The 25,038-nt window shown below is 48.9% G+C and overlaps 1 protein-coding gene across 2 annotated transcripts in view; it reads left to right on the top strand.

Moving 5' to 3' along the window:
* The window catches only part of HRAS (HRas proto-oncogene, GTPase), a 43,003-nt gene that overhangs the window by 13,509 nt on the left and 4,456 nt on the right, over positions 1-25,038 (top strand). Inside the window, exons 2-4 of one of the 2 annotated variants that reach the window (XM_030485172.1) lie at positions 9,624-9,691; positions 18,982-19,133; positions 23,764-23,942. In XM_030485172.1, the coding sequence (XP_030341032.1) occupies positions 19,023-19,133; positions 23,764-23,942 (290 nt within the window). In that variant the 5' untranslated portion in view covers positions 9,624-9,691; positions 18,982-19,022. The remainder of the gene's footprint in view (positions 1-9,623; positions 9,692-18,981; positions 19,134-23,763; positions 23,943-25,038) is intronic. The other variant, XM_030485173.1, reaches the window with a different exon arrangement.

The following is a 25,038-nucleotide window of genomic DNA, read 5'->3' as shown; positions in this document are numbered from 1 at the left end:
GGGGAAAATTTCTGGCTGACGCTAGGTGGGAAGAACACATAATCATGCTACAGAAAAAGATATTTATATTACAGTAGTGTATTTTCCTCCCTTCACAACACATCTGATCTCTCCCTGCTGTCTCCTGGCTACACATGTCCACCACAAGCTTTTTTATTTTCCAGCTTCTAGGGGACAGAGGGCCAGGGAGAGCGTATAAAAACCTTCAGGAGGCTTTTAATTCAGGAAGGAAGATATAGCAGGGACTTGTAGTTAAGGGCTACGGCATACATCTTGCTCTGATACTTTCCTTTTTGTCCTTCTGTTCTGAGCTTTGGAAGAATAAATAGTGTCTGTGTTTGGAGAACATCCCAGCAGAGAGGCATCTGGTACAGCATGAGGTCGTTGCAGCTTCTCAGCACTTCTGCTGCATGTATCCTCTTGCTGGTCAACAAGTGCATCATCAGTGGCACTGAGCAGTGACTGCGCGCCTGCCTCTTTTGCCTGCTCACCCAAGGTAATTCCTTCTGCTGCTCCTTCACATGGCAGAAAGGCAGAGATGTTAACACAGGGTTTTCATTTGCAGTATTATGCCTGCAGTGCCTTGCTGTGCTCTGCTATTCATATGTAAAACACTGAGCCCCATCCACAGTGGCAGTATTGCGCTTGTACCAGCTTTTCTGCTGCAATCAACCTGCTGCTGGTTGGATATGCTCTGGCAAAACAGTGCTTCTTACTTGTTTTTTGCCACCAATGGTAAGCTTGCTGCCTTGTCAACAGAGGACAATTCATAGGTCTCTGAGAGATGTGCACTGTTGTCACTCGGCTGTTTGCTCTAATGGTTGAACAGGCCCATTTATGGGTCTTTGAAAGCTGGTGGGAGAAACTGGGGTCATCGGTCTCTTTCACAAAGTTTTTGTAACTATATGACCTTCCTAACTGATTTCCCTCATTCCCTCATAAAATATATGTATACCAAAACCTAGGCAGACAAGGCTGTATCAAGCCTTAGGCATGGGAGATTGTGTAATACAGTAAAGTTGCGTATCATGTCCAGGGCAGAGCTAACCTTGTTGCACCAAGGAGTCCCTTCAGATTTTTCTTTTAGGGTGGGAAGACAACTCCCATCACAGGGAATCCCGGTTCCCTTCTGTACTCCACCAAAGGCTGCTTTGGTGTCTGATTCAGGTCTGCAAATACTGTCTAGTGGCTTCAAACTGTGAAGCTGGCTGCTGTTATTTCCCCTGTGAAGGCTAAAGTGAGGGAGGGAATATTAAAGCAACTTGTCTTAGCCTGAGTCAGCATCGTGGAGTTGCGAGTGTGTCTCTGTAGAGCCTAGTGAAAGGTCCCTGCGTTATCTGACTTGATATTTTGCTGGTTGCACAACTTGCACATCCCATAGATGCAAATATTTTCCCGGGGATGGCCCCGGTTGCCCAAGGAGGGTGTTTGTTCAGATTCTCATGCTTTGCAATTAATATAAGCTTGTAATTAATACAAGCCTCTCAACTCTGTGTGAGAGAAAAAAGTGGTGCTAGGTGGTGGTTTGGGTTTTTTTCCCTCTCCCTGTTGTTCCTCACCAGTTGGCTACTTTGAAATGATCATGTTGTGGTTTTTTCCTCAAGAAGCAACATGTCACTGCAAATTCAGCTTCGGAGAGGTTGTGGGAGCTTTTGTCTGCTGGTGTTGTGGCTGTTGTGGGCAAGGCAAGGTTTGTAGTGCTGGTGTACCCAGCCTTCGAGATGGATCTGGTTGAAGTGAATGAGTCGCATGGTCCTTCCTCCTTGCTGCATTCCCATACTTGCTGAGCCGTGGCTGGGAGATGCTAGACCTGCCTTGCTCCTTTGTATCATTCCCCAGATCGTGCAAGAGCAGCGAAGTTCACACCACGGCATGATGTCAAAGGAATCTGAACCTCGTGCATTGCAAATAAGTATCTTTTCTCTGCCTTGTTCAGCTAAGACAGCGTTATCTCGAGGGCTGTATGAAGTGCGCTTGTCCCAGCTGCGCCAGGCACTGACACAGCTCACAGACACTTATGCACATTCTCATCTGAGCTACTGGGTAAAAAATTGCTCCTTCAGAGCGTAAATTCCCTTCATTTTAGTACAGATTCAAAACCAAAGTATCTGGTTTAGACCTGGAGAGCACACTTCATCTTTACGTATAGCGGCAAAGCTTTGAGTAAACCTCATGAAGTCCATGGTTCTTTGTGTTTCCCAGAGTACTCTCTAAACATGCTCTTCAGAGAGCAGTGATTCCTTTGGTGCTGTAGAACAAAGGAAACACTTGCTTAAAGTGGTGTGGAGGAGCTGTCACCCTATAGAACTCAACCTGGGCCATCTGCTGTGTGTTTCATAGTGATCTTGGCCAGTCACATCAGTGTCTTCTTCATAGCTTGCAGTCAAGTGGAAGTCTTTCAAGGAGGAAAAGGGGAAGGCCAACTACATGAATTTTGGTATCTGATCAGGGTTTTGACTGTTAGCTTAAGTCAGATTTCCTGTTTGAGTTGACATAGTATATCGTGAGTTTGATCAAAAATATGTGGAAGTAAGGGCAAATGAAACCTGTGGAATGGCAGCTGCCACTTGGAACAGCTTCTTTATGGTAGATATCCGCTTGGATATGAAATGTTAACTTTAAATACAGTTTTCTTCAATGCAGGTCTTACACCCTCTTGGTCTTATCTTAGGTGTGCAGGTAAAAGGCAAAAATTATTATATGAGGTGATAAACTATTTGTGTTTAGCATGGGTTTGAGTCCAGATCCTAGACCCTAATCAGCCTCTGACAGAGGGAATTAATTTAGAATGAGACAACCTTTACCCAAGTTTTTAAGGATAGATTGTGAGGGTAAGTTGACAAACTCCAGCTTTCAGAGCTCAGTGCTTTACTTGCAGCGTACGCCTCCAGTACCAGCTATACCATGCTGTGGCCTTGAAGGTTCATTGTAGGGACATGCATGGTCCTCAGGGAGATGTTTTCTGAAAACAACAGGATTTTAAGGGGGAAATCAAGCAGCAGTTTATTTCCAATTAAGTGTGAATGATGTCCAAAAGTGAGAAACTGCTGTGTGTGCCTTAGGAGCCCTGAGAAACAACACTGGTGACCTCCGCTGCTGTCAGGTGAAGCAGGGAGGCTTTATCAGCACATCACCCCTTTCCAGAATCTCACTGGTGGCTTGTCTCTCCACCAGGCTCTTGTGAAGGCACGTGATCATGTTTGAGATCTCACAATACTGGCAGGGCTGTAAACATTCAGAGTTCAAGGTTAATCTCTGAATTTATTCTCCCAAGGAAGGAGAATTTTCTCCTGCTGAGGATTTGAGGATAAAAGAACCCATAAAGTAGAGCCCCTGACTGTAGACACTGTGGTGGTTCTCTGCTCCCTTTGAGGAAAAGAACAACATCAAACAAAAACAACCCACCACCAAAACTCTGAAAGAGCCACTTGCTCAAAAGTGAAGACCTTCTGTGGTAGTTCTAGTGACTGTTTCCTCAGGGGAATGATTTCCATATCTTATGAGTAATTTCTAAGTCCAGCTTGGAGCTTACAAGACAGAGCGTGTCGTGACAAGAGCTAGAAAGTTTGCCTCATCAGATGAGACTGGATCATTTTTTAACAGTGCTGGTTCACATCACCCGTCTGTTTTCTTGCTTGCTTTTTCCTAACCACTGGAAGGGGAGAAAAAAAAAGCCCTAACAGGGGAGAAAAAAACCCGAACAGCCTTTAGTATTACCCAGACACCCTTGCAGTCTTGTATAGTCAGCGAAGGCACCATGGACAGATTTTCTGAGTATGGGTGAGCAGAATTTGAGAGGAACCCCAGAACACATAGTACCCAGGCTCCTACCACTTGCACAGTGACTTCATGGCTATTGCAATTCATTTTTATAGTAACAGACCAAAAAAAGCCTGAAGGTGTGAAAAGCAATGCAGCCACCAGTCTGAGCAAGCATGTAGACTGTGGTCTTCTGGTGCACATCCCATCTCTGTCCCACCAGCCCTGCTTGGAGCCCTTTTGGTGTGGTATTTGCCATAGCTTGAGAGATGGGGTTTGGTGCCCTAAAGTCCAGTTTTGAACCCCCTTTACAGTAAGCTTGGCTTAAGTATCAGAGCTTTAGTTCTGGTGTCTTTGCTGGTGTTTGTGAGGGCAGATGCTGACCACAGTGGTAACCAATAGAATAAAAGGTCAGGGCTGGTTTGCTGGGGGCTGATGGCAGAGGGTGATAGCATGAAGTGCTCCCAGCAGTCGGTTATTTGCAGAGTGATATAGGTCATATAACAGATCCTCCCATCCCTGCAATCTAATAGAATATTGAAAATATAATTATTTTCATTATATTATTATTACATGCTGGGGGATTTCAGGCAGATGCTTGGATTTTTCCCAGTGGGCTGAAGGGATGTTCAGGTTTTGTTTTATTTATTATATTTTAAACTAAAGTCAAAGAACCATGAGTCAGCTTGATCTTTGCAGCAGTTCCTCTACTGTAGTTCCTAAGATGCCTGCACATCCACTAGGATGGATGAACCTAGAGGCTGCTATATAACATATGCAGGATTATTTTTGTCACCCCCCTTGCAGAAACTCTGTAGGGAGGCTCTGCGTGTCCTTAGGAGCCAGTGGTAGGGGAAAGGAGAGGGGGATGTTTTGTGCCTCTTAGCAGAGGGTCCTGGACAGACACTCAGCTGCTGATCCCAGGAGCAAGTTCTCTGTCCACCAGCACCATGTACAAAGCCTCATGGCAGCCAGATCTCCAGGGAGGAGGAAACAACGTGGTCACCTCCTTTCTTCTTCTGCTTATGATTGCTGGCTCTCATAGCTGCTCTGTGGGCATTCTCTGTGCCTCCCGGCTGAGTGAAGGTGTATTTTTAACCCTTCCTTTTCCAGGAAATGTCAGTCTACCTTGCTACTCTTGTCAAGATGCTGAGAGAGGTAAGTGGGCTAAGATTGAAAATTAAAATAGACCACGTGAGTTCTCAGTGTTTATTATCTTGGCTTTAGTGGCTTCACTACAGGGACACTGCTTTTTACCCTTGCCTTAAGGTGATCCTTTGAGCTCAGATCTTGGTTTTGGGGTTTCTATGTTTGGTCTGACTCCTCAGCTTGTGCTGTCCTCTCCCTTCCTTTGGGAAACTAAAAAAGTCTTACACCTTGTTCATACTACGTGTGCACAGTGGCTTAGGGCTGTCATAGTCAGTTTTGGAGTTCTAAGTTTGCCTTTTGTGGTTATGTTTTTTTCAGGCCAGATAAAGAACTGTTTGCATGGGCTTTATAAAGTCCAAGAATAAATCCAATGAACACTTCTGTGTGTCTTTTTTAAATGTCTCTGCAATGTGTGCCTCGCCATCACTGCAGAGTTGTGCTTGGGCAGCAGGGTCACAGAGTCTGAAAGGCTAGTGGGAGATGGCTGGACCCCAGGACAGAAAATGGGAAGCCACATTTACAAGTCTGGTAAAAAGAAGTGATGTTTGTAGCTTAGGGACCTCATTGCTGCAGGGTGTTAGGGAAGTCAGTGCCTTCAGAACATAAAGATTTGGGTGTTGTATGGACAGCAGGGAAACCAGAGTTGAAAAGAAAGAAATTCTCCAAAGTGGACTTTGGTGGAGGAGCCCCCTATTTTTATTTTTTTTGCAGGATGAGACCCTGCTCTGGGACCAAAGATGGTTTCCACTGGAAAGAGTAAAAGAAGGTTTAGGGCTATGTGAGAATCCCCTATGTCTTTGATGCCCAGCTGTCACTTAACGCTGCCTGAATGAAGTTACATTACAGTAATTACAGTGCATTACAGTTCAAAGTTCAAAAGTCTGTTTTTACTTTCTTTCTTTCTTTCTTTTTTTTTCCTCTCCAACATGTGACCTTTTCTTGCTGCTGCATAGGGTTTGCCTGGAGTTTGCTGTGCAGAGATTGGTCTGTGATGGTGGTGCATTGCCATGCCTGCCAGAAGGATGTTTCATCTTGAAGGGCACCTGTGGGCTGATGTTGCCCCATTTTACTTTCCCCAAACTGTGACTACTCCAGCACATGCCACAAATGTTTTGGGCTGTACTTTGCATGGTCTCTTTCTTCATACACTCTCAGGAGAAACCAGGAGAATAGAGTGAAATCTCCCCTGTGGGTGTTTTAAGTACCAACTGTGTCGGGTCACCAGGTATCTGCCAGAATGCTACCAGCTGTGGGCAGGTGCTTGGTCTCTGGCTGACTAGTCCTACTAAAGACATTCTCTCTCTCTCTCTCTAGAGACTTGAAGGTTTTTTTTCTGTTTGCAATTGGCAGCTCATGTCCAAGCTCTCTTGCATCTTCTTGTCCATTCACTTAATGAACACTCTTGATTGTTTTTTCCATACTGAGTTGTCATCCCTGAGGCTCAGGGCATGAACAACCCCAGCTCTCTCAGCCTGTCTTCACAGGAGAGGTGCTCCAGCCCTCTGATCATCTTTGTGGCCCTCCCTCCTCTGGACTTGCTGCAACAGTTCCATGTTCTTCTTATGCTGAGGGCACCAGAACTGTACACAATACTCCAAGTGGCGTCTCACAAGAGCAGAGTAGAGGGGCAGGATCACTTCTCTTGACCTGCTGGTCACACTTCTTTTGATGCAGCCCAGGATGCGGTTGGCTTTCTGGGCTGTGAGCACACACTGAAGCTGGCTCAACCAACATCCCCAAGACCTCCGCAGGGCTGCTCTGAATCTCTTCTCTGCACAACCTGTAGCTGTGCCTGGAATTGCCCCGACCCAGGTGCAGGACCTTGCACTTGGTTTGGTTGAACTTCATGAGGTTGGCATTGGCCCACCTCTCAAGCGTGTCCAGGTCCCTCTGGATGGCATCCCTTCCCTCCAGCATATCAACCGAACCACACAGTTTGGTGCCACCAGCAAACTTGCTGAGGGTGCACTCAATCCCACTGTCCATGTCGCTGACAAAGATCAGTCCCAGCACAGACCCCTGAGGAACACCACTTGTTACTGGTCTCCAGCTGAACACTGAGCTGTTGACCACAACTTTTTTGAGTGTGACCATCCAGCCAGTTCCTTATTCACCGAGTAGTCCATCTATCAAATCCATGCCTCTGCAATTTAGAGACAAGGATGTCATTCATGCCTTACACAAGTCTAGGTAGATGATGTCAGTTGCCTTTCTGTTATCCACCAATGCTGTAACCCCACCATAGAAGGCCATCAAATTGGTCAGTCATGATTTGCCCTTGGTGAAGCCATGTTGGCTGTCACCAGTCGCCTCCTTACTGTCCATGCGCCTTAGCATAGCTTCCAGGATAATCTGCTTCATGATCTTGCCGGGCACTGAGGTGAAACTGACCAGCCTGTAGTTCCCTGGGTCTTCCTTTTTCCTTCTTTAAAAATGGGGGTTATGTTTCCCCCTCTCCAGTCAGCAGGAACTTCACTGGACTGCCATGACTTGTCAAATATGATAGATAATGGCTGGGCAATTTCATTCGCCAGTTCCTTCAGGACCCACAGATATTAGGTGCAGGTACACGTAACCTTTAGGCATTTATCAGAGGGACCTCAACTGCTCTGCTGCTCTCAGAGGCTTTGCTTGTTTGTTAATCAGCTTGCCAAGCTCCAGTGTTGACCTGGAGCCACATCTCACACAGGCTTGGTGTCTCGCGTTTCTGTGGTTTTTTTCAACCGTAGTGTGCCTGTGGATGCTGGCTGCGAGCCCACCCAAATCCTGCATGTCGTTGTTGTTGTGGGCTCCCAAGGAAGGTCTAGAAGGAAACCTCCCCTGCTTCTGCTGATTGTGCAGGTCTGCCAGCAGATGCTGGAGGCTGTGATGGTGGTGATGAAGTAGGTCCCCTGCTGTCCCCTGCATAATCAACCGCAGCCGTTGATGAGAAGCACAGTCTTGTGGCAAAAGCTCAAGCATGGGGGGGCAGAAATCCCCAGCTTTAGCGTAAGTTTCCTGTGTGACCATCAGCGAGTCACTTAATTGCTGTGGGCTCCTCATTGCAGGGTGGAGTTCCTATTTCCGTGATCTGCTACACTGTGTGTTCCTGGGGAATGGGGCGTATGAACCTGGGTGGAGGCTACATGGAGTTGAAGGAGCCCATCTTCTGCATCCATGCTGTGATGCCTGCAAGACAGGCAAGATGAGTCCCTGTGCAGTGTCCCTTTGTTGCTCCAGAGCCAAAAGAGGGAGAGTCCTCCCTTTTCAGGATGGACAGCTGTAATCTATGCATCTTCAGTCTTATTTGCAGTGGGTCTGTGCTGTGACAGTGATGCATTTAAATAACCCACCCACAGCAACATTTCTTGGGTTTTTTTTCTCTTTAAATCCAGACTGCTGCAGAGGGAGGGGACATGGGCTTCACATTAGCAAGCTTATTGTGGCTGAGAATTAGCACAAGCAGCAAAGTGAGGTTTGGGTAACCCAGGACCCAAACTTAACCATGTCTGCTGATGTAGACTTCAGTCTCATCTCATCTGCTGATGCAGACTTAAATCTCATGCCTTAACCTTCAGACCTCTGTTTCTGTCAGCGTTGTGTGATGGGTGCTCTGTATTGCACACACAATGCATTGGTTGGCTCTGCCTGGCTTCAGACCTGGTTGTGATGAATTCATTTCCCTTGGCTGTTGAAGGGCTGTGTTTGGAGGTCTTCTCCAGACCTCTGTGCCAGCCATCCTCAGTGTCCCCATCCCTCCAGGCTGCAGCTGCTGAGTCTGTAAATGTCTGCCCCTGAATACCTGCTGCATAATGACTGATGCATAGTCATGCTTGTGACAGCATTGTCACCTTGCTAATAACGTGTGCTGATGGGAAGGAGAGCAGGGATGGGGTCCCAGCAGCAGGTGCCTGCTCGCTTCTTTTATCTTCTCATCCTGCTGCCCCCTTGTTGGCTCTCTAAGATGCCCCATCTCTTGCTTTTGTAATGAATTTTCCCCAGCTCCTTCCCCCAGGTTTGCTAAAGCAAGCCCTGCAGGTTTGCATTTTGCTGTGGCGCCGCCTTCCCCTTCATCCCTGGTCTGCTAGTAAGTAAGGGTCTGTACCTGCAAAGGTGCCACAAGGGCCAAATGAATGTAGGAGGATGATTGTTATATTTGATCACGTAAATTAAATGGCTTACTAATAAAAGAGACGCTCTTGGAAGTATCTGATTTTGGCTGTTTGGGGTCACTCAAGCTGTTCCTTTGAGCTCTGTCTCTGAATGAACTGTATGAGCAGCTTTTTATCAGTGTCCCATTGTGAATGCAAAGTCAAGAAGGAAGCTCAGTCTTTTTCCCTCATGCCAAGATGGACTGTCCCTCATGCATAGCTAGCCTGTGGAGATGATGCTACTGCACCTGTGCTGCTCTACCCTCTGTCCTGAAAAATGAGGGCAAAAAAATAGTGCTGTATCACCTTTCCCTGGAAAAGATAAAACTTTAGAAGATATGATTAGCAGCCTGTGATATAGCACATGTGAAAGAGGGCAGATGAGGGCTGACTCTCCTTTTCCCCTTCAGTACAAGATCCTAGGTGTTGTCCAGGAAAGCTGGGGGATCCGAACTGGGTACTAAAGAAAGGGTACTCTAAGGGTACTGCTAAGATATGCCTGTCTGAGTCCAACCCACCCAGAGCTGGCTGTCCCTGCAGAGAGGGATCCTTCTCACTCTTCCTCTGTGTTTCTTTTCCTTCTAGGGGGACTTGAGCCATCCCCAGACAAGAGGACCCTAATTTCTCTGCAGGGCTGGTTAGCCATCCAGAGGGTGAGTGCTGTATGGGCCCACGCAGACTGGGCTCCTGCTGTCCCAAACTAATTTGTCTGCTTTTCTGCTGCTGGCCAACAGATTCCATTTCTTTCCACCCAATCCTAATGCCTCTGTCTTGCTGTCTGGACCTTTCTGCTGCAGGAGCTGTAGTACAATAGGGCATGTGCTGTGTGAACCATTTTATTTCTGGAGACTAGAGCTCGCCAATATTCATGTAATATTATTTTACTCCAAAACCTGGCCTTTTGAAAAGTCCCTTATCCATTAAATACTAAAAGAAAAAATTTAAAACCTAAAAGCATTATCAAAACAATTCTTTAAACTTTCCAGCTGCAAATACCCTGTTTCCTTATCCATTTATTTGCTGTAAAAATATATATGTGTCAGGATTTAAGGCAAGCAGGAAGCTGAAGAGCCAAACCTATTTCCATTGCAAATTCTTCTGGTGAGAATGGCTTGGATGCATTTCCTGAAAACAGCTTTGTAATGTTTCCCTGTCAGCTGTTGTTTTGGATGGACAGGGAAGGATGGGGAGGGAAAGAAGAATGGAAATCTCATAGGGGCAATACATTTCTTAATTATGGGGTATGTTTTTTTGGCCCGATACTTATTGGTAGTGCTCAGGTTGGGACTGGCCCTTTTCTAAATGATACACAAGGCCACCTTATACCAGTGGCTTACCCCTTTCTTGTAGCTGAGCTTCGAGTGGGGAAAACAGCAGCAGTGCTCACCCTGTCCCTCTGCTCCCAGCCCTACCTGCATCTCACATTGCATATGTGTGCATTAGAGCATCATCCGCCTCTCTGCCGGCTGCCTGTGCCCACAACCCAGTTGTGTTTTCCTTAGCATAGTTGGAAAGCAGGGTGCCTCCTATAGCACTCTGTGCTTTCCCACTTGATGTACCTTGGCCCCCCAACTGTCTCTGCTCAGATAAGCTGGGCTGGGGTGCAGCTGCCAGCTCTGACAGCTCGACACAAAGACCCAGCAGGAGACCAACGGCTTTCTCATCCAAAATCTCTACTGAGAGCTTTTTGTCTCATGTGAAGACCCTGGATGGGAAGTCACATTGCCTGAGCTTAGTTCTCAGCTTTACAGCCCATTGATGACTTTGTGCCAGTCCCTTTGCTTGTTTGCATCTCCTTGCCTGTATGTACAAGGAGGAGGATGGTGTTTCTGACCATGCATGGCCACCAGCTCTAGCAGTGGGTGCTCCGTCTCTTGCAGCTCAGTGTTGAGATCTGAATTTGTCCCTTCTTATGCTGTTGTAGCAGAGAGCTGGTGGCTGTGACACGCTGTAGCATGATGGCAGGTCTGGTGGGTCCTGGGAGAGGCTGTACCTTTCCCTGGCAGCTTGCCTGTGGCTGCTCCTTTCACCAAGAGGACCAGGTAGAAGACAATCAGGTACCTTAGGAAACCAGCCTGGAGACAGCATCTCTTGTAATCCTACCCCATTACTGGGCAGCACTTACCCTAAAGCCTGATGTTCTCTGTCGCTGTTAATAGCTGTAATTACATAGATCCACTTACACTGGTGCTACGTGCTTGTCTGGTACAAGTTTCTACTTCATTGTGCCTTATATTTTGTGGGAAAATCAATACAATTTGGTACTGAGTCTAGCAGATCAACAGATTGCTCAGAGCCTGGGTTCATGGTTACCTACCACACATTTTAGCAGTTACAGTTAGTATCATCTGTAATGTGGTATTTCCTGGGTATCTGTCCATCTCTTCATATGGTCAAGGTACATCATGCTGGCTTTATGTTTATAGATGGCATGTTGATGTGAAGGAAGGTTAAAAGCTGCCCCTTGAGCTCTGTCTTGGCCTCTCCGTTCCACAGAGTATGTTCCTTGTTCGTTTCTCTGAAGCAGGCTGGGAGGCCGGGGAGAGGTCTCTTTTCCAGGGTGAGGTGGAGAGCTGCCAGCCCAGCCCATGAACCACCTTCCCTGCCCTGCGAAGATGGAGAGGAGATGAAAGCAGAGGAGCCCTGGCAGTTTGCAGTCTTCTGCATGTCTGCAGCGAGAGCTTTTCCTCCCCCACACCGCGTTCCCACATGCGTTGGCAGAGTCAACACTAGGTCCTAAGTCCTGACTGCAAGATAAGAGCTCAGTTTTTATTTAATCGTTCCCTGTTGTCCCAGCCCGCTTTGTGGTGTGTTCATGCTGTCGTGCATCCACCTTTACCAGGCTTTCGGGCAAAACTGCAGCCTTCTCTTCCCTTACGCAGGCCACTCTTGCTCATCTAAAGTATCGAACAGCACTTAAGTAATAGATGGGCATGATTTAAAAATAACTTCTTCAAAGGTGCAGACAACTGGTGTTTTCAGCTAGCTACTTGGGTGCTGGCCCAGGTGCTCTCTCCCATCTGCTTGTGACTTTTTTAAGGGTCTGTGTTCAGCAGGGGGGTGGCACATACCATTTGCTTGCCTGTTTCCTTCAGACTTCTCTGTGGACTGGCACAGGTAGCCTGCAGAGCAGCATGCTTTCTCTTTGTGGAAGTTAGCTTGGAAGATTGGCTCTTCTGCAGAGACTATGGTGGGATGGGCTTCTTGCTTTCAGGGAGAAGGGTGGAATGGTGATGGTGGGAGGTGAAGATCCCACTGTGATTCGCAAGCACATCCCAGCACATGCCAGTGTTTCCTGATGGTGTGCTGTTCCCCATGCCGTGTTCATGATGCTGGAGACTTAGGCAGTGAGCAGTCCTAGTTTATAAGCTCCTAAGGTGAGGGGCCTCCTAATCTTTCTTTGGAGTACAGTAATTTTGGTGGCCTGTATTGGCTGGGGGGGGCAATTACTTCATCCAGAGGGAGAGCTCTTGGGTAGCTGGTTTGTTTGTGTTCCTGACTTATGTAGGTTGTTTGCTGTTTTGGGTGGTTTAGGCATAGCTCCCTACGAGTTGTTCTTGTTAGAGTAAGCTGGCAACAAAGAACTTTATTAAGAATATTTATTATTGGAGAGAAAAGCAAGGACAGTGTAGATGGACCTGCAGCTGAAGTAGGAACCAGGGAACAGAAAACGGGCAGCAACTTTGGTGAGGATGGTACCATCTTGTTCCATCTCTTGTGGAGTGGGAAGATGAGCAGGGACTTCAGAAACCCTTTGTGGCTGGGTAGTCTCTGGCAGAGGGGTTGTATTGCCAGGGGTGCTTCAGCTGGAAACCGTGCAAGGGCTGGGCCCAGTGCAAGGACCCGTCCGTGCCTGTTCAAGACCTTCTGCATTCTGCAAAGCCACGGCATGGCTTGCACCTTGCTGCTGGGACATATTTTTATGGCTGCTGTGGAGAGGCAATCCGTCTCTTCCAGACCTGCCTGTGCCTTAAACCTGCCCACCGCTTTCTGCTGTTCTTCCTCCCAGGCCTCTCCTTGTGAATGTATGCCTGTGTTTTGAGCCTCCTACGTGATGTCATTCCTTACCTCTTTTTTTTTCCTCTGGAGCAATATTTTTGTACTCAGTTTCTTAGGATAAGCTGCCTCTTCCTTCAGATCTTGAAGAGCTTGCAGAATGTGGAAGAAACCATTCTGTTCCTCTTAGGCTTTTTTCTTTTTTTCCCCTAATGGAAAACATTTATTATCTCCAAGTCTTTTCTCCAAAACAGGGCCACTATTTTCAACTTCTGTCGTACTTTTTTCATCCGTGGGCTGCATTGTCTGAGTTTGGGGGTACGCAGCCAGCAAGCCAACAACAAGCATATTGGGTTGCATTTGCAGCCCACTTGTAAATTTAAAAAGCAACAAGTAGATTAAAATGAAGCATTGGATAGGCTGTGATTCATAACAGAGCATCAGCTTGCCAAGCTCGTTTCCCTAATTTCTTTCAGGCTGGGCAGGCCGTGGAGAACATCAGCATTTTGATCCTTGAGTGAAAATGAAAGGTGGCATTTCATGCTGCTGGAGAGGTTCCTTCAGAGGATGTATTTGTGATGTTGGGGATAGTTTTGTACATGAGCAAATGGAGGAGCCTGGACCTGCTGGATTCCTGACTTGCAAGCATGGTAAAAGGCTGAGGTGAGGATTGTTCTCCTAGAGGACTGCAGACCACTTCTGCCTGCAGGGCATCTCTGCTGAAGGGAAATAAATATAGCAGCATTTATGGTCTAAGGGCTTCTTGATTCCTGTCCACAGGGCTTTTGGAGGAAAGGGTGCCCAATCTGAGATGTGACCAAAGAGATTTGCAGAGGTGAAACTGACTTCTGATGCCTTTAAATGCAGAGATTCCCAATGGACAGGTAGAAGGTCCTGTTCAGTAATGAACAGTGGTGAAACTGTCATGGCTGGCCTCAGTACAGCAGTGCTGCACAAAAATATATCTCTTGGCTTGTATAGTTGGCTTGATCTCCATCCTGATGGAGAAACAAGGTGATGGGAGGAAAGGGAGGACACAGAGAAAGCTCCATTGGTGATCCTGTTGGAAGGGTGTCAGAGCTTCTCTCATGTTGAATTCATTGGAAACCCACTGCAAATCCTTTTTTGCTTGACACCTCAGCTTTTCCCAAAACTGTGGTGGTGTGATGGGACATACTGGTGGGGCCAAGCCCCTGGAGTTCCTCACCTCTGCTTCTGCTGGGTGAGTTTCTGGAGGCTTCACAGCCAGGTCCCCAAAACCACCTCTCCCCCTGCAGAGGAAGCTCTGTACTGGAGAGTAGGGACCATGAAGAACGTCAGGTTGTTCTCTACAGGACAGCTGGGTCTCTGGGTAGCCCCTGTAACCTTGGTGCCTACACCTGCTTTATGTCTTAGCCCTGCAAAAGCTTGTGCCATGCATTTCGGTCCTTGTTCTGTGGACAAAGCCTCCAAGCTGCCCAGCACATGCAGGCAGGGGAGCAGGTAAGGAGATGTGCCTTCTGCCCTCACCTACACCTTCATCCCCTCCCTGCGAGACAAAGGCAGGATGCTGATGCCCACCGGGGCCGGGTGCTTGCTCTCTTGGCTTCTTTTGTGAGGCTGGCAGATGTTTCTTGTTTGCTGGAGCTGCGTGGCTCTGACTGCTGGGCTGGGAGCAGCTGCTGCTGCCAGGCGGAAGCACTCGGCGAGGCTTTCCTAGACAGCTTTGAATGGGAGCCAGGAGCCCTCTCACTACAGGAGAAAATCCACGAGGTCAGGAAATACAGCAGCAGCAGCAGCTCTGGCTCCACGCTGGGGCTGTTGGCTTGGCACGCGGATCCCAGCCCTCGTCTTCCTCAGCAGTGCTCCTGGACGGCTCTCCTCCTCCCTGTCTTGCTCAGCTATTTGTTGGACAGCCCTGCACAGCTTTTGGGAGTGCAACAGTTGAGTACTGCAAAAATGACAAATTTGGATAGGCAGGGAAGATGCCAGATGGCAACCTGTGTCAGGCTTTCAGATCTTGAAGAGCTTGCAGAGGATGAAAGAAGTGCTGTTCCTGCAATGTGTGGGACTGGGAGGTTGTGCTTTCGTGTTTCCCTCTTATTTTGTGGTTCAGTTCTATCTGGGCTCTGCATTAGCTGCTAAGAAATAGAAGCTCTTGTTTATCCTCCTTGGAAATCCTCATATCAGGAGAAGCTTTCACAACAGCCAAGAGGCTGTAAACCCCTGTCTGGTGGGTCCCCAGACTGAGCATGATAACTTGGAATGTCTGTTGCCACCTCTCAGGCAGGAGCTCCACTCTCTCTCCCCTGCCTCTGTTTTTTAGGAGAGCCAGAAACATTGGCTTTGGGATGGTCGTTTCTTGAACCAGCTCAAGTGGTGGTGGTGATGTTCATGAGGCATCGAAACCTGTGCATGCGTCAATGGGCAACCTTGTTCTTCCCTTGTTTGGGAGCAGAGTGTGATGGGGAGCTATGAGGTGGTGTTGGTAAGGTCAGTTTAGGGATAAGACCAGTTGCCTAAGTCTGTAACAAACATTGGCCTTGTGGAAATCCCTGCTTTCCCTGCAGGTTTGGCCAGGCTCCCTCTCCTGTGGCATTTGCATGTGCTCTGATGAGCAGTTGGGTCTGCATGTTCCCTGCGAAGAGCTTGCAGCATGGATCCTTTGGGAAAGGGAGCAAGCTCATCTGAACATTGATTTTTAGCACACATTAATTCAGGCAGCTCTCACGCCCAGAGCTGTCCATCATTCCCCACACTCTCGCTCTATATTAGGACATGTTTGCAGCAATGGTATGAAACAGTCAGGTGGGCTGGACTTCACCATCCTCAGCAAGCTGCAGAATCTCTTCTGCCATTGCTGGGAAAGAGAATGGCATGTGGAGAGGTGAAGAGTTGGCCAAGGTGCAGCAGCTTCAGCTGCAGTCCTGAGCTGGGGAAGACCTTTAAGCTGCTGTGTGTAACCACCTTGGCCCCCACATCCTGCTGCAGTGTGGACCAAGAGCCTGGTGTGGCTGTGTGGGCTGGGGGTCTTCTGAAGGGATAGGCCAAACAGTGCCTTCCGCTGCAGTGGTCTCGAGGGAGGACCCCGTCCTCAAGGACTCATGTCTTCTCTTCCCCATATTGAGTCTAGGCTTTTCTCACTGCCTTAGCAAGTCCCATAGGCCTGCGTGGTTGTGCAGTTCCACTTGAGCATCATCATGGCAGCTACTTCATGATCAGCATCAGGTGCAGAGCAAGGTCCTCTGTAGCCGCTGCAGGCCTTTATTTGCAGCCTCTGTGTGTTTTGCTAGGGGTTGCAGATCTCCCTGCTCTGTATGAAAGATGGGAGCTGGTTCCAGAGACCTTTTTGTGTTCATCTGTGAAGCTGTTCTGCTGCAAGAGCGATCCTCTCCTGGCCAGCAGTGTTTGGTGGAGATGGTCAGTCACTGTTTGCTCCTGAGTCCCCATTTCAGCCTGTCAGTGTCTCTCATGGCAGTTGTATCTTCCTGAGAGACAAGAAGCCTGGGGTGGGGATTTCTCTTGTCCTTGAGAAGTAGTGTATGTGAGAAGTTCATATATGTGAGGATGTGCATTAATGAAGCAGAGCAATGTGCAGAGTGTGATCACAGATTGTCTCCTGTAGCCTTGCTTTCAAACTGCATCTCTCCCTTGGGCATCAGAACAGAGGCACATCAGGCTTTTCTGGGAAGCAGTGGCACTTGCGGGTACGGACCTTGGGTATCACATTATTTTCACTTCGTTTCCCCCATAATGACGCTTTTCCACAGTGTTTAACAACCTTCAGCTTTTCCAGCAGTGAAGAAGGGCACAGTAACCAAAGGACATTGTGTTTTTTGCTCTGGTTGCTCTTTTACACACCCTCCCTTGCCCTTCTTCAGGACTCTGGATGCTGAGAAGGGCATGAGCTTTGTTTGCCTTCCTGCTACTGAGAGCAGCTCAGAAAAGGTCTTTGACAAGAGGCAGTTATGCCTGACTGCTCCCAGCTTGAGTGGGTGATTGAACTGTCTGAGTGGTTTAAGGTTGTAGTCTGGTGGGGATTGAGGCAGAAAGTTCTGGCCTCGTTTCCATTAGATGTTTGCAGTGTTAGCAAATGCATCAGATGCAGACTGGGTTTAAAGTGGCCTTTGTTGGCACACTTTGTACCAGCTTCTGTGGTTTCAGGAGCTGGGCTGGTGAGCCCAGAGAGGAGCGTGGAGTGATTTAACATTCCGGGGGGGGCGGGAGCCTAACCTCCATGCAATGGTGTTGCAGGCTGCGTCGGGTGGTGACAGGCCAGGGGAGCTGTGAGCTCGTCTTTGTGCTACCTGCTGTCTGGGGGATGTCCCCAGAGCTCACAGGTGATGGCTGCAGATGAGTGTCTGACCCCGAGGTGACTTGCATGGGCAGGGGTTGCAGTCCAGTGAGGGGGTCTTCCTGCGTTAAAGTTGTTCCTCTTGGTGGAGATGGAGGAGAAATTTAGGGGATGATATGCAGGAGTGGGGTGAATTTTCTCCTGCTGAGGGGCCATGACAAGTACACAGTGCTGCAAAAGCTGGTTTGCTTGTCCTGACCCTAATCATCATTCTCAGTTAGCACCTTTCATGATAGCATCTCTTCCTCCCCATGGGACATGCCAGCTTCATCTCTTGGGAGCAGGGGTGCCCCTTCTGCTCCCTCCTCCCTCTGGAGATGGCCGGTGCGTCTGGAGGCATTGTTAGCTGGAGAACAGGGGGCGTGGATGTGCCACCACCTCAAACCTGCCTTGTGGTTTGAGGTTTTAACGCAGTGGATGAAGACATGGAGCTAACAGTGGGAGGGGCTGGGACTTTTCCCTGCCCCCATGGACATTGACATCCAAATCATGTTGGCCAAGGCTTTCAAATCTATACAATGATTTTGGATCACCAGCTTGAGATAAGACAAATCAGAAACAGTGCTGATTTGTCTCTGATTGGTTAGTCTGGTTTTCACTTCTGGAAAACCAGACCTCTTAAATTGGTTACTGTAGGGTTTGCTTTTGATTTACACAGCCTGATTTCTTATGAGGAACACTTCCTTACCTTTTGAGGTTTGGTTGGGGAATATGTGAAGTTTGCATCCAGTCAGGCTGAAGGATTGCAGCATATCACAGCATAAACATGGTTTTGTATTCAGTTTGATGGATTATTTTGCCCATTTTAAAGTAACCTTTATTACTAGCAGAGAGTATTAGGTTAAATAGCTCTGGCTGCTGCAGTTCCATGGTGTACTTTTAGACCAAGTTTCATGGGTTTAGGTGAGGCTATCTCAATGTTTGAGACCCCAGAGCACTGGACCATAAAAGCAAAAGAAAGACAGTGGATCCTGGAGGCACAGTATGGGGTGACAGACTGAAATAAGTGAAATTTTCTCTGGCTAGATTCCCAGGATAGTTAAATGTGCTGGGTGGGAAGAAGGTAAGAAAGCCCTTGACCCCTGGGGTACATGGGCCATCCTGCCATCTCCCCATTTCCAGGCCATGCTTGCTAGGGTGGCAGTATGTCTGCAAACTTGAGATGAGAAACTAGGATGGTAATTTCATAAAGCTACATTAAAAACACGTTGTATCCCTGATGGTTGTTTGCTGGTTTGCACCCCAAGGAGCTGAGGGGTGGCTCTGCCAGCCAGAATAGCAGTGAATTGGGTTTACTTTGTCCAATCCTCAATCCTTACTGAAGGCAAGCAACTTAAAAGACCATTTAAACCTTAAGGGCAGTATCCCTTTGCCTCTGCCTTGTACAATTAGGTGTCTCTGTGTTACAGTATGCCAGATCCCAGACCTCACAGCATTTAGGTGCTCCTGGGATGCACAAAAGATATCAGGAATGCTCAATACCCGAGGAATGAGGCTCTCCTTTGCAGATTTCTGCCTTTCCTAGCAGAAAAGGGGACTGATTGCTCAGCCCTGCTGCAGAGCAGGCAGTGATGGGAGGGACCCCCTCTCCTAATACTGTTTTTCTCCTTGTAGGTGGGTGCTCCTGGAAGTCCTGAGCTGGGGTTGGCTGGAAGATGACTGAATATAAGCTGGTGGTGGTGGGAGCTGGTGGTGTTGGGAAGAGTGCTTTGACGATACAGCTCATTCAGAACCATTTCGTTGATGAGTATGACCCCACGATAGAGGTAAGTGGCTCTGGGCATGGAGTCTGTCTCCATGTCTTCCTCTTGGTCTTCTCCACCTTGCCTCCAATCCAGAGTCTGCTCGGCTTGGTCTAAAGCAGGGGTGACCTTAACTGAACTAAAGCAGGGGTGTTCCTCTGCTTTGCCAGAGCTATTCTAAGTCTCTATGCACATGCTCAGAAGTTGCAGTGGCTGACTTGTGCCTCCTGCAGAAGGATGGTGGTGTCTGCTGAAAAGAGATTGCAAGGGAGGCAGCAAAAGAGGGCAGAGCCAGGCAGGAGCTGAAAGACAGCACAGAAGTCCTCCTTTCTGTTGAGATGACGGTGTAGGGAGGAGTTAAAGGTTTGGGACTGAAGAGCCATTTTGTGCCTGTGCTTCCATTTCTCCTGTGAAATCAGAGTAAATATATTGACTTCTCAAGCAGGGTATTTTGAGATTTACTGATGAAATGGGTTTTGTCAGAGCTTGGTCTTATTATGGATGTCCTGCAGTCTGAGCGAGGTGTGCCGAGCTGCTGAACTGTTGTGGTTCGCAGAGTGCTGCCTCCGCTCCATTGCGAGGAGTTAAAGGTTGATGTATGGGTCTCACAGTCGGCATGGGTGGTTTCACTGGCCTGTCTAGCTCATCACCCTGTTTGGAGAAGCAGACAGGGACACTGTTCTCCTCTAGGCACCCTGTTCTCCTCTAGGCTGTGCAGAGAGGGAATCTGGTCTTCCATATCCATTATACTGTTGTTTTGTTGGGTTTTTTTACTTTTTAAATATTCCATTCTCTGACTGCTTTCACCATTGCTAGCGAGATGCTAGTTACCCCCTGCATGACTTACACCTTTGTTTGGGAGAGATGTGGGCAGCAGCTGCTGCTCTGCTTAAGGAGTAAGCCCACTCTGGGAAGGCAGATGACAGCTCTGTCATGCCTCTTGGACAGTAACATCCCTGTCTGCAGTCCTAAAGGACTCTCTACCAGATGTGTAAAAATGCAGCTGTGGTTGCTGCAGTTGTTAGTATCATAATGGCTAAAGGGCCCCAGCTGGGCTCAGAAATCTATTCTGGTAGGTGTTATACGTGTAGTCCCCACCCTGAAGAGCTCACAACTTAAATAAACAAGCAAGACAAGGCTTAGTAAGAAAGGCAGAAATAGTCTTGCAATCTACAGACTGGAAGGAGGGAAAGCACTTAAAAGCATATGCTATTACATCATTTGGCCAAGGTCACCTAGAAAGTCCATGGCAGAGACTGGATTTTAATTTAAGGGCTCCTGAGTCTCATTGCTGCACTTTGCTTAGGGATGCAGTTGCCTTCTTCCCTCCCTTTTCTTAGAAACCTATTCCAGGCTGGTTTTGGCAAAAGAGCTGCTGGCGGAGAGCAACCTCCCTGGGGAAACATCTGCATGGATGGGTCCTCTCTTGGACTTCAGGGTGGGCAGAGGGAGCTCTGACCCAGTGTATTGGGTTGGCATCCTGTCTTTTCTGTCTCCAGCTGCCTGCCCCTGTACATACCCTGCAGGGAATTTTCTCCATGTAAACAGGCAGCGGGGAATGTAAACCTTCCATGGCATTTCCCAGCACACCCTCCTCACCCTGCCTGCTCCCGCCGTGCCCTGGAAGATGCCTGCTCTCCTCCCCTGTTTTCTTCCAGTCCCACTCTGCTCTTCTCTTCCTACAGCAGCCATGAGCTGCTCTTCACCCCTCTCGCCCCTGGTGCTTTTCCACTTGCAATTCCCACCATCCCTGATGCCTTTGCAGCTCCCTTGGTTGTGCCCCACATCCCCCACCCTGGCAATCTGCTCACTCATTCTAGGGTGACTCTTTTTAATTATGCTTCATTTTATGGGGATTTAGGATGCACAGAGTTACCTGCCAGCTATATGAATGTGACCAACAAACCACCCTCCTGTGACTAAGCAGCTTTGGATCATGCCCAGGAGCTGACTCTGACTGTTCAGCTGGGTAACAAACAACACAGCAATGCTGAAATGAGCAGGATAAAAGGCAAAGGAAGAAAATATACATGCATGGAGCAAAGGTGTTACCCATCGCTTAACTGAATTGAGTGCAGGTTGTGCTGCAAAGGGGGGGGTGCGAGTGGGTCAGGGTGCACTGAGAAGATGCTCCCCGAGGCAAGAGGGATGGAGAAGCACGTTTGTCCCCTGTCTGTGGCAGAGACCCCGACTGAGTGCCTGCTCCCCTCCTGCCCTCCTGATTCACTGGTGCAAATGTCTGGCTTTGTAACTCAGTGCTGGCTGACCTTCTACAGCACGTGCTCACATGCTTGCTCTTGGGCTCCTGCTGAGCTTTAAGACCTTTATTTTGGGAACAGGAGGGCCAAGGCACCAAGGAAATGTATGCTACTGGCAGTGTCCCATGGTGAATCAGCAGGGATGAAGAGTTGGACCGTGTTGAGAAAAACGTTGGTTCATCTTCCAGCTTCTAGCAGTTAGCTAGTAATGGGCTTCTCAAGTCTCTGGTTGTGTCCTGACTGTAGCATTTAACAAATGGACCTCTTTGCTGGTCCCTCAGCAAACACATGGGGTGCTCCCATCATCTGTCTGGGATCCTGAGACTGAACCTCAAGTGGACATTGTTTCTGCTGCCTGGCACTTCATAGCTGGGTCCAGCCACTTTCTCTTGCACAAGAAGGTGGGGTAGGACATGAGGGGCTGCAGAGGAGCATTGAGGCTGCAGGGTGGTGGTGGCTGGTTGTGTGGGCTGGTGGCAGCTACCCCTGCAGCAGCAGGCAGGTTGCCTGTCAGCGTGAGCCACCATCCCACATATCCTGAGAGGGGTCAGAGGAAGCTGGACACAAAGCAAGGGTGGGGAGAGCTTGTCCCCTTCCTTTGGGGAGCAGGGTGCAAGACTGGTAATGTCTGTGCTGCGCTAGTGAGCTGGCTGGCCTTACAGGCAGCCTGTTGATGGCCTCAGCCGAGGTGTGGGATTGCTTCTCCATAGGTGTGCTGTCTGCTGGTGAGAGCTCCTGTAACTGGGGACTTGGCAATTAATTGTGAACATGTGTGCTGAGGCTGGTCCTTTGGATGCAAGCCAGGGCGCAGGGGTGGGAGGATGCTCTGCTGGGCAGATCAGGCACTGGGGTCCCTTGTGCCAGTCCCTGCCAATCCCTGGGACCCTGGAGGTGGAACCAGTGCTCTTTTACCTTGCACCAAGGAGGCTCCAGATACATTATTGATTAGAAGTGGGAGCACATCCCTGCAGGGCAGCCTGCCAGTTGCCTTCAGAGTGGCTGGCTGGAAGCCAGCGCATCACTCCACGCTTATTTCTGGTGGATCAGCAGTCCCCTATTTGGGAAGGCATGGCTGAGAAGGTTGTGGCAGAGCAGATCTCATCTCCGCTGATTTCACATCCCTCTACACAAGGTGAAGACAGACATTAATTAGCCCCAGAAGATGATGCTGTAGTAATGAACCAAAGGGTGGAGGCCACGTTGGCCCCATTCCCTTTGTGTGCCGCTGCTGGTCCTGTCGGTGACCTTTGCTGCATCGGCTGTTTGTCTGCAGACCTGCAGAGCTCATCTGATAACATTGTTGTGGTCTTCGGAAGAGCAGCAGCCATTTGAATGAATTTAAACTGCAGCTGTAGCCTCTGCGAGTGGCTGCAGAGCGCTGCTGTGGTCGTGTTGCTGCCTCACACCTTTTTCATACCTTTCTTTTCGGTTTCCTTCTCGTGCTGGGAGTCGAGGATGCTGCCGCCGTGCCCAGGGGACAGCTGTCGGAGAGGGATGAGGCTGTTCCTCCATGCAGGGGCTGCCGCAGCAGCATCCCTGCTAATGAAACTGGGCACAGGGGAGAGGCATGGTGGGGAGGAGCGGTGCTTTGAGGAGCCTGCTTTGAAAATGAAACCTTTTGAGGGATGCCCGTGGTGGTTTCCAGGCCTTCTCCAGCTGCGATAAGTTGCAGGGAAAACCCCCAACTTCAAAGGTACCTGCCTGGATAGTCCTTACCTCCTCTGGAGCCCTCTGGGCACAGACTGGTTGTGGGAAACACCCTTCTTACAGCATGATTTCTTTTTATTTTGTTTTTCTCTCATGTTTGAAGAAGAAGTTTGCCATCAAGCCCAGTTTGCAGCCTTACTGATATGGCACATTGCCTCTGGTGCTTGATCTCAGATGCATTGGAGGTGCTGGGTTTCCAGGTGATCTTAAACACCTTCCAGCCATGCAGATCCCAGATGGCTGGCCAGTGTTGCCTTTCCTGTGTGTCCCCTTCCAGTACCTGGGCAGGGCAGCAGCAGATGGTATTAGCTGGGACTAAATAAAGCTTAGGAAAATAGTTGTCAAGTGCTATGCAGTGTGGTAGAGACGAAGCTGCCCCCTGGTCTGCCAGAGGCAGGGCTGGGAATGGTAAGAGCAAGCCAGGGGCTGTCTTCTCTGTGGCTCTCCAGGGAAAGGAAAACCTGCTCAGGTGCTCCATTTTTCTTTTTTCTTCTGTTTTTTCCTCTATTTTTCCCTTTCCCTCCCCTTTTTGAAACCGATCGAGTCAGCTGTTCAGTGTGAGCTACACCCAGGCAGATCATGACCTAGCATCTTCCCAGGGACGCACTGTCTGCATCCCTTCACTTGGCTGGACCCAGGCCCTCTTTTAACACATCCTTCTCCCTTTCTGTCCCTTTCTTGGCCTGCAGGATTCCTACAGAAAGCAAGTCGTCATTGATGGAGAGACCTGCTTGTTAGACATCTTGGATACCGCAGGGCAAGAGGAGTACAGTGCCATGAGAGACCAGTACATGAGGACAGGGGAAGGATTCCTCTGCGTGTTTGCCATCAACAACACCAAGTCCTTTGAAGATATTCACCAGTACAGGTTGGTATCCTGGGAAGAGCCCCTTCCCCCTTGCACTGTGCAAAGGGGAGGCCTTGCTGCTGCACCCTCCTGCCCTCCCTTTTAGATCAGGCCCCATGGTGGGAACACTGGCTGCCAGCAAAGACAATTAGCTCAAGTGGCCATTCCCCAGGGAAGAGGTGGAGCAGACGGCTAATATCAGTGACTCCAATAAAACCCATCCAAAGGGATTGCTTGTGGCCTTTGGGGACTTCATAATGTAATGTTTAAGTGTTTATGGTGACTAAAGAGAGAGCTGATCCTCTCTGACCCCCTCCCTTCCCTCCCTAATTAATGGAATTGCTTTGTTAGTGGAATCGATCTCAGCGACTTCTGCTGGGCCTGGGAGCTGGGTGAGGAGGCTGGGAAGGGCAGGGGAGGCTGCTTCCCCTGCTGTCAGCCATCGCATGAGACTGTGGTTGCTGGCTGTACACATGCAGGGAGAGGCAGTCCTGGCCCATTACAACTTGGTTTCAAACAGGGCAAGGACAGAGCAGGCGGAGAGTCAGCCCTGGCGAGGAGACTTGCCCAGGAGGATGTATTGGGAGGGCAGTGGCAGAGCAGGGTCCCCATCCTGGTATGCTCCTGCGTTGGCTGCACCCAGGTTAGCCATCGTGCTTCTCTCCCCTGCTGCCTTCACCCCTGCAAAACTGGAGAGCCAAGAAGATGATAAAAATGCAATGGAAGTCTTCCCTGGTTACCCTGATGCTAGCTTAGGTAGGGATCTCTTTGCTTTATGCATTTGTTCTGAGGCTTGGCTGTGATGAGAGGCACTTGCAGAGGATGCAAGAAATGGCTCTGCCTGTCCCCACTCTGTCCGCTGCCCACCAAGATCATAAACCCATCATAACCCCCATCATAGCCCATCATAACCCATCATAGCCGCCCATCATAAACCCAGGTCTCAGAGAATCCTGCAGCATTGAGGGCAGGCACAGCCCTTCCTTCCCCGTAGTCAGAGGTGCTGCTCTGAGCCGTTGAGATGTCTCACTCACCAGTTAGCAGGCATGTTCAGTGTAATAACTATATGGTTGGACTAATTTGGCTTGTTTCAGCTTAACTGGAGGACAAAGGATGG

The sequence above is a fragment of the Strigops habroptila genome, chromosome 4 (assembly GCF_004027225.2).
Source record: "Strigops habroptila isolate Jane chromosome 4, bStrHab1.2.pri, whole genome shotgun sequence".
Lineage (NCBI taxonomy): Eukaryota > Metazoa > Chordata > Aves > Psittaciformes > Psittacidae > Strigops > Strigops habroptila.
This window is presented reverse-complemented; position numbering and strand designations above follow the sequence as displayed.